A 17,572-nucleotide genomic window follows, 5' to 3' on the forward strand; every position below is an offset into this window, starting at 1 on the left:
GGATGTTAATAATGGTCTTCAGTTAAATGTTTTAAATAGCAATTCAAAAATGAACCAACGTGAACTCTATCTGGAAATTGAATCATATCATGGGAGTTTGCTGTAAAGAACTGTATTTAATATTAGTTTATTTTCATAAATTCCTGTGATTTAACCCTTCTGTAACCCGAAGCTTAACATGAGGAAAAGATTTCTGTAACTAAGGATTTTAGCCTTCTTTCTACTCAGCTCAGGTGTCAGTGAGTCTTAAAAATATTTTTAAGTCTTCTTAAAAATACTCAAGTAATTTCTCCTATGCACCGCACCCACATGGCAAATAGTATAGCTAATCAATCCAATTTTCCTAAAATTCAGCATTTATTTATCTTCCGACTGCCTATTTGGGGCATGTATTTATCATAATGTGAAGTGTAAGATGGGTGCTCATGCAGTCTTAGCTACATCTAAATGTTTTCCTTCTCCCCAGTAGATTTGGCTGTCAGGAAATAACTTTTTAATAAACACAGCCCACATAAAAAGACCTTAGGCATACACAAAGAAAAACTTCAGCTAAGGTTAATATTTTGATTGGTGCATAAAAAGCAGGCAGGGCTGAAATTGGACAGGAGTCAGGATAGAGAAATGTTCTCAAGTTCTTTAGGGCTGGGTCTTTTCAAGTTTGGCTTCATTGTTATTGTGGTGAGTAGTCGGAAGTTCAAATGTGAATAAAGTTACCAATATTTATTACAAATCTAAATATAAAAAATTTCAATATTTCTTGTGTCTCTGTTCATTGTTATTGCTAAGAGTGACTAAGGACACATAGTATATGACAAATGTAATTAAAAGCACTTAAAATTTATAGCCCATTAGAAATGCTAGATATTAGTTGTCAGCATAAATCAGTGCTCAAACTCAATTGGATAATCTTTGTGTGGTTTATCTGTAAGTTTCTGATAATTGTTGAGCTCTGATAAAGTGGAACAGCATGCTAGATGAAATTTGTTTTAGATGACTCCAAGTTTTGCTATCTACAGAGACCGTTTTAGGAAAAAATCAGTCTACAACCCATTTTTCATCAGCTTACAGTAGGCCATGAGCCATGGGGTCAAATCTGTCTTGAACACTGGCAGATTGTTCCCTTTAAGTGATTGAACAATTTCTTTCACCTTTCTTCTCAATTTTAGAATGGTGAGAGTATCATGATTGAACTTGCAGCTGGACCTTTTGGAAATAATGAAAAGGTAGGGATGGCAATTAAATACAAATGGCTGCCAGTGTATGTGTGTGTGTCCAGTTAATAATTTTGCCTTCTTGTGTAATTCATTGGTCACGTAGTGCATGTTAAGGTATTGTAAAACTTTATTTCTCACAAAATATAGCCCTTTTATTAGTTATTCTAAATTATTAAATACCTATTGACTTGGGTTTCATCCTAGAATGATGGAAACTTGGTGGAAGCCACTGCTCAACCCTCAGCTCCCCATGAGAAAGTAAGGATTGTATTTCAGATATGTTCATTGGACTTTAAATCATACCCTCTGAGACAAGACTCTTCTTTGGGGAAAAAAAATCCAGATTGCCACAAAAAAAAAAAAAAAAAAAAAGTTTCAAGGCCTGAGTCCTATTTTTGGTTAAAAGGAAAGAGAAAAAGGTTAGATATGCGGATACTGGATTAATACTGTTAACCCTACATGTGTGTTGGGTTTTATTTTTCCAAAACTACATATCTATTTCTTTCAAGCTTTCTATAAATTCAGAGTATATATATGCCTAATTTATGTTCTCTGATTCTAAGCTTTCCTAAAATGTTAATTCTCAAATGTTAAAACAATTATTCTAATATCATTCCTTCCATTTCTAAAGATATGGGTAAAGATTCCTAAGAGGTTTATTGGTGGCCTCTTTTTTTTTTTTTTTTGTAATTACAGTTACCAGTAGTCATCAGAGTACCAAAGCTGGCCTATTTCTCAGTAATGAGTGTGTGCCTCATGCCAGTTTCAATATTGGGTTTTGGAGACATTATTGTACCAGGTAAGCGGTTGTTTGTAACAATTTGAGTGGAAATATACTGATGGTTTAACATTGTCATATGTATAGTATCAAATGTCAAATGTTAAAAGTTACCTACTCTGTATTAAGTATTTCTGGCTATAGCTAGAGCTGGGATCAGCCACAGAGACAGAGGTGGAGAAAAAGTGTTTTGGGGGGTAGAAGATAAAGCCCAAATAGTAACAACCAAAGTATATTTTCCATGGCTCAAAAAGTGTCTTAGAAGAAGTAACTAGTATCAGTTTGACCTTCTTTCCCAAGAAAGTATATAACAAATCCCCCTTTAAAAGTTGAATTTAATATTATCAAATGTATCATAATAAAATAATAGTTATATTCTAGGAAAAGTGGTTTAGGAATACTAAGCAAGGTCATGACCAAGTGGAAAACATAGTAGAACAACAATAGCTTGTAGGGCACTATAATGCAAAAAAAATACAGCATGTGGTGGAAATTGATCACCTTCTCCTAGCATGTCTTCTCTGACAGTTATTGCAGTTCTGCATTATTTTCCTCACTGGGCTACCTGTAGAATAAAGTTAATCCCAGCCCAGGAATAATATAGTGTAGAAATAATTAATAATGTTTCTCAATCAGCTGAGAGTTTTTCCTTCCTCACTTTTCTTATAGTCTCCTTATGTACTAACTGCCTGTGACTGGGTAAAGAGTACTGGCTCTTCTGAAAAAGCCCTTTCATTGACATAGTAAAGCTGGATAGAGAAATAAGCAAAAAGTGTTGCCGTGTGAGCTGGATCGCAAAGACCAGTGTAGCAGCTCTCTTAGCTCAGTGAGTCTCCATTCACATAATTGATTAAGTAGGGAAAGCATTCTGTTGAGTAAACTTAAGGTTTCTTGAATATCTTTAAACTTATCCCCAACTTTACCAGTCCCACACCATGTGCTATAAAAAGCATATAGCATAGAATTGGTGAAAATAGTGTGATCGTATGTAAATACTGCATTCTTGAAGTAAATGACAAAGGTCACTAACAAATATTTCCCCAAAAAGCAGAGTGTTTTATAATATGTGACTTAATTCTAAAAGCTAAATTCTAATTTGGGGGGATGGATATCACTGTTTTTAATGTGTGGAAATGTTGATTAAACAGCAAATATAGTAAAAAATAACAAGGAACTACCAAGAATCGTATTTGATTAATTATGTAAGGACCAAAACTAATTAACTGAAACAACTAATAAAGATAGTAAAATTATTTTCTGATATTTTTAAGCAGTTGAATGTCATTCTTACTGTTTCATAGTAGTGTTTAGCAAATAAATACATTCTGAGATTTCTTCTTTGGAGAGGTTCAACACATTTCTTAAATAGGTAATAAATTTTTTTTTCCTGTACACTTGCATGCTTACAAATTAAACCTTATATTTCATTGCCATTTGAACTCTCTGTATTAAAATTCCAAATTATTTTATTCTCCTTGGAAAAGAGATTTCTTTGATCACAATTTGAAATTGTCTTCCTTGATGCTCTTTCAATACATTTTTTTTGATGATACATTTAAAAATTTTTGTCAACACTAGAGACCAAATAGACTACAGACATATACAGAATATTCCATCCAGCAACAGCAGAATACACATGTTTTCGAAGCACACAGGGAACGTTTTCTAGGATAGATCATATGTTAGGCCACAGAACAAATCTTAGCAAATTTAAGAAGGTTGAAATCATACCAAGTATATTTTCTGACCACAGTGGAATGAAACTAGAAATCAGTAACAGGAGGATAACTGGAAAATTCACAAACACATGGATATTAACACACACTCCTGAACAACCAGTGGATCAAAGAAAATATTAAAAGAGAAGTAAAAATGTGTTGTGAGACAAATGAAAAGAGAAGCACAACATTTCAAAACTTATGGGATGCAGCAAAAGCAGTTCTAAGAAGTTTACACTGATAAGCATATACATCAAGAAAATAGAAAGATCTCAAATAAACAACCTTTCTTTACACCTACAAGAACTAGAAAAAGAAGAACAAACTAAGCCCAAAGTTAGCAGAATGAAGGAAATAATAAAGATTAGGGCAAAAATAAATAGAGAACAGGAAAATAATAGGAAAGATTAACAAAACCAAGAGTTGAATCTTTAAAAAGATAAACAACATTGACAAAACTCTAGCTAGACTAACCAAGAAAAAAAGAGAGAGGGTCCAAGTCAGTAAAGTTATAAATGAAAGAGGAGACATTACAAGTGATACCACAGAAATATTAGAAAAATTTCTCCATGAGATGGAATATTAAGCAGCTAATAAAAATCATATCTTTAAAGACTGTTTGATGGCTTAGGAAAATGTTTAATATATGGTATTAAGTTTAAAAAAATCAGCATGTAAAATTTTGTCCAGAATTTGAGGTAGTTTAATGTTCTAATGATGCAAAAATGAAGGTTAGATACAATACAACATGTTCTGTTGCCATAGTTAACAGTTGAATTTGTATTACTGTTGTTGTTTTAAGAAAATAATGTAGAGTGTTTTTTTAGGCCTGTTGATTGCATACTGTAGAAGATTTGATGTTCAGGCTGGTTCTTCTATATACTATGTTTCCTCCACAGTTGGTAAGTTTTTGTTTTTTCTTTTTATTATATTGAATTGTACTGTCTGTAGGAAAAGGTCTAAAAATAAGGAGTCCTGGATTCTAGTTCTTCACCATGAATGAATCAGACATATTTTTTCCATCAAAAAGATAATTATACTTTACTACCTATATCACAAGGTTTTGGAGGTTTAAAAAGGAAATTATATGTGAAAGAAAAACTTTAGGTTCTACACATAAAATTCTTATTAAAGCACATGGCACATAAGTAGTCAATAAATTCTATAATACTAGATTTTTAAAAAATACAGTATAGGGACTTCCCTGGTGGTCCCTATACTGTTAAAGAATCCACCTTCCAATTCAGGGGACATGGGCTCGATCCCTGGTCAGGGAACTAAGATCCCACATGCTGTGGGGCAACTAAGCCCACATGCCACAACAACATGCCACAACTACTGAGCCCACTCACCTCAGAGAGCCTGCTTACAGCAAACTACAGAGCCCACACGCCACAACTACAGAGCCCATGCACCCTGGAGCATGTGTGCCACAACTAGAGAGAGAGAACCCATACGCCACAGCTAGAGAGAAACCCGTGTGCTACAACGAAAGGTCCTGTGTGCCTCAATGAAGATCCCACGTGCCGCAACTGAGATCTGATGCAGCCAAAAATTAAGTAAATAAATAAATAATAAATCTTTAAAAATACGGTACAATAATTACGTATTAATATAAATAAATTTATGGCACAATAACATTTCACCTGGGACAGCAGCGGTAGTTGTCACTCATCCTTTTATTTCTGTTATCGAAAACAGACAGGAACAGGCTGTAAGCCAAAAAATACTTTTCTGCTTCTGAACATATCAAATAGATATCTCAAAGTCTGTACACCAAAGTTCTTTATTCTTAGGTAAATGGCCTGCACCAGAGCCATTTAGATACTGTTCTAGCAAGGTTTTCAATTCCACAGTGGAATTAAATCTAGTAAATTAAAAGTGTACATTAGTGGTAGAAAAGGGTGTTGCTAGAAATAGTTACCCTGACAGTAAGAAAGAACAGCTAAGTAAGTGAAAGGATGAAAAAGGGGAAATTATAAAGGAATAAGAAAAGCAGTCTGAGGCCATTAAGTATAGTACTCCCAAAAGGTATTAACATATTAGAGTCCAGCACCAATCAGTGTGATAGAATAAAAGAACTCAATGAAAAGACAGATAATAGGACTGTCAACTCTGCTGTGTAACTTTGGGCAACTCACTTAACTTCACTGGTCCTCCATTGTCTCATCTATAAAGCAAGAATGTGGACTGCATTGTCCATAAAGGCCCTTCTAGCTCCAATATTCTGAGGTCCTGTGTTCATAATGAGACCCTCAATCATTAATAAAAGATCAAATGACGTTTGGTGTGCACTTGCTGAAGAAGACCAGGAAGTATATAATCAATATTAGGAAGATTTTTAAAAGCAAACTTTAGTACCTAGAGGCACAGATTTTAGTTACCTAAAATGTGGAACAATTCAACATCCTTAATAGTGGCAGATAATTGAGGCTTCCTTGAATTATTATCTTTATCAATGATTAACGATTAGGGTAATTATAATGAAAACACTAACCAGTTTCCAAATTTTTCAAAAGCTCTGTAGAATGTCTCTCCTAACTACTATCTAGGAAAATAATTAAATTATGAAAAGAAGTCATAGGGCAAAAACGTCCTTAGAAGTATTCGAAAACCAGTACTTTAGTGACAGAATTAAAATCCACCTTTGATAGCATATAGAAATTGCTGATACTTGATATTATTCTTGCAGCCTATGCCGTCGGTATGATACTTACATTTGTTGTTCTGGTGCTGATGAAAAAGGGGCAACCTGCTCTCCTCTATTTAGTACCTTGCACACTTATTACTGCCTCAGTTGTTGCTTGGAGACGTAAGGAAATGAAAAAGTTCTGGAAAGGTAGCGGCTATCAGGTATGTGCTTTTATCTTGGTTACCAAGTTATTTTATGACACTGCCTAACTTTGGATGGGAACTGCTTGTATATATCAAAGCTTTTACATGCCAAAAAGTTGCCTTGAATTTGTCAGGATGTCCTAATTTTTTTCCACTACTACCCCCTTACTATTCACCTGCTGCATCATCAGTTCTCATCCCCACTGCAATCTGATGCCAAAATTCTGGTGACTCAAGATAAAACTACCAAGAAGCATGGGAGGGCATCAGGGAAAATCAAAACGGCATTTCAACATGAGTTTTCAAAATCCACACAAAAGTCGCCTTCGTGAAAGATAAAACCCTTGTTTAAGTAATAAATTTTGATACTGACATTAGCTATTTATAGTAAGAGTCCTGAGATTTTGCAGATAAAAAGTACTCTCTCCAGCATCTAAATGGGCCTAATGAAATGAAAGAGGGCACTCATTTCAGATTTTTTTTTTTTTTCCCGGTATGTGGGCCTCTCACTGCTGCGGCCTCTCCCGTTGCAGAGCACAGGCTCCAGACGCACAGGCCCAGTGGCCATGGCCCACGGGCCCAGCCGCTCTGCGGCATGCGGGATCCTCCCGAACCCATGTCCCCTGCATCGGCAGGCGGACCCCCAACCACTGCGCCACCAGGGAAGCCCCTCAGATTTAAATTGATCAAGATTAACCTTTCTGTAAAATTCCTAGAACAGAGAATATCAGATACCAGAATCTATCATGTTTGAGTTATTTCTTCATTGAAGTTAAATCCCTTTCTTCTTTTCCTAAATGTTCTTGGTATTCCTGTAAAGTTTGTTTGTTTGCTTCGAAATTAAAGAGGGTTGGGAAACCCTTGCCTGTTGAGGTCATGGTCGTGGCATTGATCCCTTCATGAGGCAGTTAGCTCTTCTTTGCCCTATTACAACAAACTACCCGCTGTCATCCACCCTCATGCATGCATGTCAGTGATCACATGAACAAAAATAGAGATACTTTGGGTAGATGGCTGCAATTCTGTTAGTAGATAAACAGTTCAAAGTTCATATCCACCTTGTGGTTGGTTTTTTTTTTTTTTTTTTGCGGTACTCAGGCCTCTCACTGTTGTGGCCTCTCCTGTTGCGGAGCACAGGCTCCGGACGCGCAGGCTCAGTGGCCATGGCTCACGGGCCCAGCCACTCCACGGCATGTGGGATCTTCCTGGACCGGGGCACGAACCCGTGTCCCCTGCGTCGGCAGGCAGAATCTCAACCACTGCGCCACCAGGGAAGCCCTGTAGTGTCATCTTTATTTAACAAGAGGTGATTAGCACATTAAGTTAGACTACTATAATTGAAAAAAGCACCAGCTTAGAATTCTTTGGGTTAAGTCTTATAATTTCTTTGAGATTAGGATAAATACCTGCCTTTCCTACCTCACAATGCCATTGTCTCAACTTGTATTTATACACATAGAATTAGTTTATGGCCACAAGGTCCTTGACTAAACTAGTAAGACAGCTTGTAACTTCCATAAAGAGGACACCCACATGGAATGTTTTATAGATTTTGAAAAGTAAAAGTATGTCCTACAACACATACTCTAATACTTGTTTTGTTTTTAATATTTATTTATTTATTTGGTTGGTTGCTTGAGGTCTTAGTTGTGGCAGGCAGGTTCCTTAGTTGCAGCAGGTGGGCTCCTTAGTTGTGACTCATGGGCTCCTTAATTGTGGCATGCAAACTCTTAGTTGTGTCATGCATGTGGGATCTAGTTACCTGACCAGGGATCGAACCTATGCCCTCTGCGTTGGGAGCACGGAGTCTTAACCACTGTGCCACCCGGGAAGTCCCTAATACTAGTTTTTGAAAGTCACATCCCAAGAAGTGCTCTTTGTCATCATGTTTTAAAAATAGTTTTCTATTTCTTCACTTAGCAAATGTTTATTGAGCAGTTCTATTGAGCCAAGTACTGTTGTATGTGCTGTTGATAAAAGATGAACAAGTTAGAAGCAGGCCTACTCTCATGGCCTCTTGAAAGTTAGAGTCTAGTGGAGGATACAAATAGAGTCACTAACAATAAAGTGTGATGAATGTTAGTTATGGCAGGTGCCATGAAAACTAGAAGTGGGACACCCAGTGCTTATGGTTTTGAGACAGTCAAAGGTGATTTGAGGAAGGGAAGCTTCTTAAAGAATGTTAAGTTTATGGGACTTCCCTGTTGGTGCAGTGGTTAAGAATCCGCCTGCCAATGCAGGGGACAAGGGTTCAAGCCCTGGTCTGGGAAGATGCCACATGCCACAGAGCGACTAAGCCTGTGCGCCACGACTACTGAGCCTGCGCTCTAGAGCCCGCGAGCCACAACTACTGAGTCCATGTGCTGCAACTACTGAATCCCCCATGCCTGTGCTCTGCAACAAGAGAAGCCACCACAATGAGAAGCCTGCTCACTGCCACAAAGAGTAGCCCCCGCTGGCCACAACTAGAGAAAGCTCGTGCACAGCAACAAAGACCCAACACAGCCAAAAAGAAAAAAAAAGAATGTTAAGTTTATGTTGAGACTTTAAGACTGAGCCATGTTTTCCATATTGAGAGACCCATAACTTCAAAGGCTTGGAGGGGGCTTCCCTGGTGGCACAGTGGTTGAGAGCCTGCCTGTCAGTGCGGGGGGACACGGGTTTGTGCCCCGGTCCGGGAAGATCCCACATGCCTCGGAGTGGCTAGGCCCGTGAGCCATGGCCACTGAGCCTGTGCATCCGGGGCCTGTGCTCCTTAATGGGAGAGGCCACAGCAGTGAGAGGCCCGTGTAGTGCAAAAAAAAAAAAAAAAAAAGGCTTGGAGGGAAGAGCATTGACAGATTTAGGAACGAAATGAAGTTTAGGATGGCTATCCTATTGAGTAAGAATAGGGGAGCAGTAGGAGATGAAAACTGGAGAAGGAAGCAAGGGAAAGAATCTGTAGGGTCTTGTAAGCCACGTTCAAGGGCTTGGACTCTATCCTAAGAATATTGGAGACCATTTTAAGAGTTTTAAGAAATCTAGAAAATGGATTGGAGGAGGGAGCAAAACTTGAGGTAGCTATTACAATTAGAAGCAGTGGTAGCCAGAGTTAGAAAGGTAGTGAGATTGAGAGAAGAGAACAAGGTCAAGAGAAATTTAGAGGCATAATTAATGTGATCTGGTGATAGATTCAGTGTAGGGAGAGGAAGTGGAGTCCAAGATTTTTGACTTGGGTAGCTGAGTGGGTGGATGGTGACATCACTCACTGAGATTAAGAAGGGCAACAGATTTGAGAGATAAGATGATGATTCAATGTTGGACATTTCAGAATACCTATGGGACTACCAGGAAAAGAGAAGTAAGCAGTTGAATAAACATCTCCTGATATGCAGGAGACAGGCCTAGCTAGAGACAGAAATTTGGGAGTGTCACTAGCATACTCCGTGAGTGAGAATGTAGAGGGAGAAGAAAAGGCTCAGGACAGAACTGTGGCCAAGAGGTTTCTCCTTTTAGGGGCACTTATCTTATTAACTGATTATGAGGCAAATCAGGACAAAGAGGATGAGCAACATGGGGAAACTTTGTTGAGGGTTAAAGTTTAAATTTGGGACAGTTAATGAGAGCACATGGTACTATCTTACAGAATTAAGTATGTTTGTTGTTATTTTCATCACCAGCATTTTATTTTTACTTGTAAAATTTTCCTTCCCCTTTAATGCAGCTTTAAGGGTCGAGTGGTTTATTATAGCACCTTTCTCTCTCCATGCTTTTTATTGAGGAGAATGGGGATGGTAGGTAAGAATGGACTTCAACCAAGGGATGCATTTATATTCCCTATGAATAAGTGCTCTGCCCTGGACCATTCAAGTTTCATTCTTAACAATTGTGACCTTGAAAGAAATGATGATTCTGATTCACAACAGCTACATATAAAGTTAAAGATCATTGCAGCTGGACACAAAGCCATAGTAAATAGTTACAGAAGGATGGTCTCCAGGGCCTTCACTCTAAGACAGAGACAGTAAATAAGACAGTTGATTGTAGGAAAATCCATCTTAAAGTGTCAAAAAATAAGACAATTTTGGTAATACACTTCTCACTTTTGTAGTGTGGTATCATAATTTTATTACATAAGACATTCAGAATATAAAATACCACATAGTAATAAAAAGCATGGAGTCTGGTGCCAGACTGCCTAAGTTTGAATTCTGATTTTGTTAATTATTAGCCATGTGACCTTAGGCAAGTTACTTAGCTTCTCGGTGCCTCAGTTTCCTCCAATGTAAGATGGGATAATAATCAACCTGCTTCAGAATGTTGCTGTAATAGACGGAAATTGCTTAGTACAGTACCTGGCACGTTGTTAGCACTATAAATGTATTTGCTATTATTATTTGCAGGAATTGAGTTTTCTTGTTTTGGTTTATTTGTTGGTTTGGTGGTTATTTTTCAATTCATTAACTGATTTCTACTTTCCTGGTTTGGATATTAAAACTTTGGGTCTTTGTTAAATCTGTTTCCTTTTAACTTATTTGTAAAAGGCCATCAGAAGCCTCAGAGAAAAGATTTTGTTAAACATGGTCATTTTCCCACAGAAAATATTAAGCATGGACATTTCCTGAAATTTTAGGCAAGCTAGTTGCAGAATATTATAAACTGCTGCCAGGAGAGAGTCTATTTTTCAAAAAAACTAGCCTTTTTAAAAGTTATAGAATGTAATGCCTTCTGTTAATGTGAAAAAGAAAATCTCTCATTCCTTTTGTCCAACCTTTAAAGTCCAACTTAATTTAGCTCAAATGTTGTCATTTGTGGAAGACAGTATATTATAGCTTTGGCATCAGTTCTGGCAAATTATTTAATCTCTGAAGACTCCTCGTTCATAAAATGAGGTTGGACTTACAGGGAGGTAGGAGAATCTAATCTATAGAGGTAGGTTAGCCCAAAGCTTAGTGAGGCAAGTGGATGTTGAAATCACATAAGGCTAGCAGAGGCTTTGGAAGTAGAACAGGGAACCTCAACAAGCCTGGGAAAATAAAGGGAGACTAGGTATGGCCTTAGTGTAGGAGAGGCCTGAGAATCAGCCCTGAAGACAACCCTCAGGCCATTACTGGTTCATCTCTTTGGCTAACAGTATAATAATCCTTTCCCTCTTCTCCCCCTACCTCCAGTATCTCTTTCCAGAATATCCCTTATATAACTCCCAACTCAAAATCTACCTTCTCCAAGCAGATATCCAAGAGTTCTCCAATTGAAATCAGGTTCACCTTTCCCCATATTTTCTTTAGACTTTGACTTTAAATACTTATTGACACCTGCCTTGTAGTGTAGATATTTGTGTATGCTTCCCTCACTTAAGTTATTAGCTCCTAGGTGTTAGGAACCCACAGTGCTGATAACAGTGTTTTTATACACTGTAAATTCTCAGTCTATGTTATTGAAATTCTTCATGCAAAGCAATTATAATGTTCAGTCCTTAAGGCACTGACCTTTAATCACTTCTGTGTATGTGTGTAAACTTCTGGGTTGTGTTTAAGCAACCTTCATAAAATTACCAAAAATGTGAATAAGGTATTGTAAAAGTGTGGCACTTTTGAAACATTAAACTAGACATATCTCTACAGTCTTTATATATAACCATTTTATGCAAGTACCAAAAGTTTTTGCTACTGTTTTGAAAAAAAAATCAAATGTAAAGCAAATAATATAAATTAAAATCAGAATCTAACAGCACATTTGTTTATGCTGTTATCATTTGATTCATTCTAATTCCTGATATTAGCATTGAGTGTAAGAGTAGCAGAAAGCAGGACTTTTCCACTGGAGATTTTTAAAAGTCATGGGTAGCCCTGATAGCCTTTTTATACTGTTTTCAAAGGGCAAATTATACCTTGTTTTTTGCTGAAACTTAGAGACTTCATAGAGATACTTTAGTATTTTACTTGGAGTCATTCAGCCCTTCCATGAATTTCTCTAATCAAAAAAGTAAAGTTTCCTATAGGATTTCATTAAATGATACTAGTTTGGAAATCTTAATTGTATATTCTTTTCTGTACCTCAAAGCTACTTACACTATATTTTTTATGAACTATTTTTCTGGAGTGCTTTAAGAGCTACAATATTCAGTTTCCCTTATTTTATAATGAGTGTAGAGAAAGTTAAGGTGTTTTTTCTCTAAGGAGAAAAATTAAGCGGTGACATAATTACTTTGGCATATAGAACAATTAATAGAAATCATCCTTTGGGGAGAATTTTTTTTGTTTCTAATCCTAAATCAGTGGAGTTAGATTTATGCAGCAACCTCCAATGGGCTGTTTTACTCTGGGTGGGAAGTAAGTTTTCAGTTTGTGAAGATCCAGTAAACAGTGGGTTTGTCTCTGTTAAATGTCACTAGTGCTTCTAATTATTTTTAGAAGTCACAAGCTGTAACTGACAAGTCAGAATACAGAAATACTTAGAACAACTTTGCTGTACTATCAACAACTCTCCAGTTCCTGCACTTTAATGAGCATTTTATTAGGCTGTTTCTGGAGGTTGGTTCAGAGCTATCAGTAATGCCAGGTTAGTCGACCCAGTTTCAGAGAACATCTTTTCTAAATTGACCTTGCCTATTTACAAATATTAAGAAAAAAATTTACATGAATTTTCTGGTTAATTTTATTATCTATGTTAATTTTTGTTGTGTTTTTAAAATCCTGTTTCAAGTTTGCTCTTTATTTCTCTGTGTTGTTTTTTTTTTTGAAAAGTCAGTAAAGAAAAGTAAATACAGAGTAGAGATGTCACTTCTCAATAGGTTGATTTTGCAAGTTTTTTTCTTTTTAACTAATATATTTCTATATTTAGAGATTAGATTACAGTGCCAATGAGGTACCAGAGGATTAGGAAAGAAGAGGCACATTATAACTTAGAGTTATGTAGGCTATTATTTCATTAGGTTATAGTTACCAGGATCAGCAGGTCTTGGGGAAGAAAGAGGGTTTTTCCCCAACATCCATTCTGCAGTTCTCTGTCCCCACAGCTCCAGCCTCTTACACTGGAGTGTCTATAGAAAAAGAGGGAGGCTAAATATATCTTATGTGCTTCTTCTTTCCCTCTCTCGTTTAAATTGTGACTAAAATCAGCTCTTCAACAACTTCGTCTTTTTGTTACCTATCTTGATTTGGCTTTTATGCGCCACCCCCCCCCCCCCCCCCCGCCACTGACCTGCTGCAGAAGCGCTATGAATATGCAACTACATTAATCTAGGGGATATCTTTGGCAAATAGAGGACCTCAAAACTGATTGTTTAGGGGCTTGAAATGACTCAGAGTATCAGCAGGTTTGGGTTTTATAAGGTGTCTCCGTCACTTGAGACAGTTGTCAGCTGAAAGCCTCAGCTCATGTTTGTATTCTTTGTCTGGCACGTCCAGAGACCCCATTTGAAAATTATTGCTCTCTCTGCTTCCTCTTCCAAAAAACACTAAAGCTTTTAGAATCAGTTTATAAAAATGGGAACATTTATCTTGCTTGTCTTCTACTTCTTAGTAAAGGAGAAGGGGAAAACTACATCACAATACGTAAATTTAATCACCAATCTAAAAATCTTTGCCAATCTTCAGAAAGACATTAAGTACTTTTTCTTTTCCTATTTTTTTTATAGGTCACACTTTATTTTTTTAAATTAATTAATTTTTGGCTGCATTGGGTCGTTGCTGCACGTGGGCTTTCTCTAGTTGTGGCGAGCAGGGGCTACTCTTCGTTGTGGTGTTCGGGCTTCTCATTGCAGTGGCTTCTCTTTGTTGCGGAGCACGGTCTCTTGGTGCACAGGCTTCAGTAGTTACAGCTCGTGGGCTCAGTAGTTGTGGTACGTGGGCTCAGTAGTTGTGGCTCATGGGCTCTAGAGTGCAGGCTCAGTAGTTGTGGTGCACGGGCTTAGTTGCTCTGTGGCACGTGGGATCTTCCTGGACCAGGGCTCGAACCTGTGTCCCCTGCATTCGTAGGTGGATTCTTAACCACTGCATCACCAGGGAAGTCCCTTTTTTCCTATTTTTAATTAGTTTTATCTGAAGAACAGGGTAAAAACACTGAAAACATTTAAGTGTTTCTTCCTTCATTCCCAAACATGTAAAGATTTTTATGAGAATATGGGAGGAACTGAAGTGATCATTTGAGAGAAGTTCAACTGGTAATTCCCCTAAAATAGTCTATGGCAAGTATATTCTTGTTTTTGTTTTCAGATATCATTTGACTTTAATTTCTTTGCCCTTAGTAGAAATTTTTGTCATACAGTCTTTTTAATATTTCATGTATCATTTTTAAATGATCCTACGGTCAATTCAAGGTGTCAACCAGGTTATACTGTCCCTGAACCAGCTAGTATTCTCACAGTGATTTGTGGTGCCATTTTTAGTTTTTCCACTTGTAGGAGTGGACACTGCTTGGAATAGTGTCCTGGAATAAGCATCAGGAATATCTTGTGATGGATATTCCCACTGCCATGCAGGGCAGTATTCATATTGGGAGATGGAAATAGTGGAAGATCCAGAGAAAGCACTTATCAGATTGGCCCTAGTCTAATGATTAAGCTTCCTGAAAGAGTAATGACTCTGAGCATGTCCTTCCTTAGGAGTGTGGATGTTGAAACAGTACATTGCTCCAAAAGGAGTGCTCAGTTCCATGGAGCACTCTGTGTCTCTTAAAAACTGGGACTCCTTTTGCCAAATTAGTGAATGCTAGGGGCAAGTTGAAAATTTGCATTTCCTAACATCTTTTATTTATGCCTAGATGATGGACCATCTGGACTATGCAACAAATGAAGAAAACCCTGTGACTTCTGGTGAACAGATTGTCCAATAATAATATTATGTGGACTTGCAATAATGTGTCAATTGACTTTCTACAAATAGAGTTGGCCATTTTAAATTGGCTTTTGAATTGACAATCTGAAAGAAACTTCAATGCTGTGCTTGCAAATATGTATTTTTAAGAGCTGGTACTGACGACTACATGATAAGTAATTAAAATACATTTGCTTTTAACTACATTAAAGTTGTGCCTTCACATTAAATAAAAGCATATGGTCTGTGTAATTTTTAAGATGTAATATATACAGTATATTTTTCTAAAAAAAAAGTCTTCACCCACCCCTGTACTTTTCTTACTGAAATCTCTTTCTTTCAACTCTAATGATAGTTAAAAGTATTTGTCAAAGTGAATTTCTGAGCAGATTTTACTGTAAAGAATTATGCAAATTTTATGCTGTATAGAAACAACTGTTTAAGACCATGTAAGAAGGCAGTTCAGCAATGGAATTTTAGACCTTTTATCACTGCAGAGGTTAGAAATATATAATTTGGGAATATATATAAATGTGTATTTTTGTAGCGTAAGTTTAAAAAAATCCCAATCCTTTTTTAAACTTGAGAACCTAAATTACTTCAGACTACATATGTATTATATTAGAATATTTTTCCAGATATAGAGAAACATAATATATAGAACTAGTCATTAAAAGGAAACAAAAACTGAAATCCACAGTTTTCAGTTCTGCTGTTTCCTTGAAGATGTAGCTTAAATTTCTAAACTAACATTTAATTCCACTATGGTATTTCTGATCTCTGAAGTTTGGTTCTGCTAATGTTAAGACTTAATATTTTGTAAAAATTATTTTTCTTATTAAATTATGTATTAATACATATGACTCATTGTTTGAGTGTTAACATCCCTAATAATCCCCTCCCCTACCTTTTTTCCCCTGATCCCTACTCCTTTCTCATAGGAAACCACTGTTAACTTTTTAAAATTTGGATGGAGAGTGGTTTACTAATATACAAAGTGTGCTTCAGAGAAAAGAATTGGAGACAGAAGACAGGAGACTGGGTGTTAGTCTCAATTTAATTACAAGAGTTTGAGTAAATTTTATTAGCGCAATAAAACTGTATCTCAGCTTTCTCATCTGCAAAATGAGTATGTTAGACCAACTAATCACTTTGGTATCTTCCAACTTGAAAAAATCTTTCTCATTCTTTGCTAAATCTCAGATGTGGACTTGAACATTATCCTGGGAGTCATAGGTCACATTATCTTTCCATTTTCTTTTATTTTCTCTAAGAAATTCCCAAATGAAAAGTGATTGCAAAGACAGCAGGATTTTGTATTTCTCTGTGAATAATGTACAAGATATGTGAACAAATCCATGATTTTTCATCCTAAGGCCAGTTTAACTGATTAAAAGATAAAGCTAATGCCTTTAAAAATGGATCAGACCTTTGATGTTTGAACTAAATTTAGTATTTGAGGGAATTAGATGCTTTTGATTAATTGTTAATTGTTAAGTTACGTAATTTATAGATGTAGAAGCTCCCTTGACAGTCAGCCCTTCTTTCTACTTAATACACTTACGGGTCATTTGGTTTATGGCAAATGACAAGTATCTGACAAGTAAGAGTTCATGTTAATTTTGCCTCTATAATATAAAGTTTGAATTTTTTCCAGAGAATTTAATTTATTTGGCAGACTCTGATAGAGAGAACAGATTAAGTGCCATGTTAAAGCTCCAACTATATTTTCATTTATAATATCAATAAAATGTTTGCCAAAATACAGCTTTTTTAAGTAAAATTATCTGCACTCTTATCCTAGCTTTAGAATATTCAAAAGCCTCAACCACATTTTATGAAGAATGTTAAGAGAAAATTTTACATCTAGAAGTCTGGAATCTTAATTCTTTGATGCAAATTCTACTTTATCCAACCATTAGTTATCAAGAAGGTATAACCTTGTTCTAGTTTGCTATTTAAATCTTACAGATTAAATAGAAATAACATAAAAAGTGAACTTTCTTAAGTTTCTCCATCTTCAATATCAACTTTATATTGTACTTAGTCCTTCTAGCAACTGAACTGAAAATATTTATAGAAATTACAATAAAGTGCAGAAATATTTGGGGAATCAAAATATAAGCAAAAGATAGCGGAGATGGAAATTTGGCTTTAGAAGACTGTATCATTTCTTCCTCTCTTGCCCTCCCACCACCAATAACTTTAAGGGGAAGAGAAGTTTGGTTTTTT

The 17,572-nt window shown here is 36.5% G+C and overlaps 1 protein-coding gene across 1 annotated transcript in view; it reads left to right on the top strand.

Moving 5' to 3' along the window:
* SPPL2A (signal peptide peptidase like 2A) overlaps positions 1-16,198 on the top strand; it is a 49,802-nt gene extending 33,604 nt beyond the window's left edge. The window contains exons 11-15 of the mRNA XM_030842918.3: positions 1,167-1,223; positions 1,911-2,013; positions 4,538-4,612; positions 6,403-6,563; positions 15,288-16,198. Of these exons, the coding sequence (XP_030698778.2) occupies positions 1,167-1,223; positions 1,911-2,013; positions 4,538-4,612; positions 6,403-6,563; positions 15,288-15,359 (468 nt within the window). The 3' untranslated portion in view covers positions 15,360-16,198. The remainder of the gene's footprint in view (positions 1-1,166; positions 1,224-1,910; positions 2,014-4,537; positions 4,613-6,402; positions 6,564-15,287) is intronic.
* The last annotated feature ends 1,374 nt before the right edge of the window (positions 16,199-17,572 follow it).

This window comes from Globicephala melas, chromosome 2, assembly GCF_963455315.2.
Source record: "Globicephala melas chromosome 2, mGloMel1.2, whole genome shotgun sequence".
Taxonomy (NCBI): Eukaryota; Metazoa; Chordata; class Mammalia; order Artiodactyla; family Delphinidae; genus Globicephala; species Globicephala melas.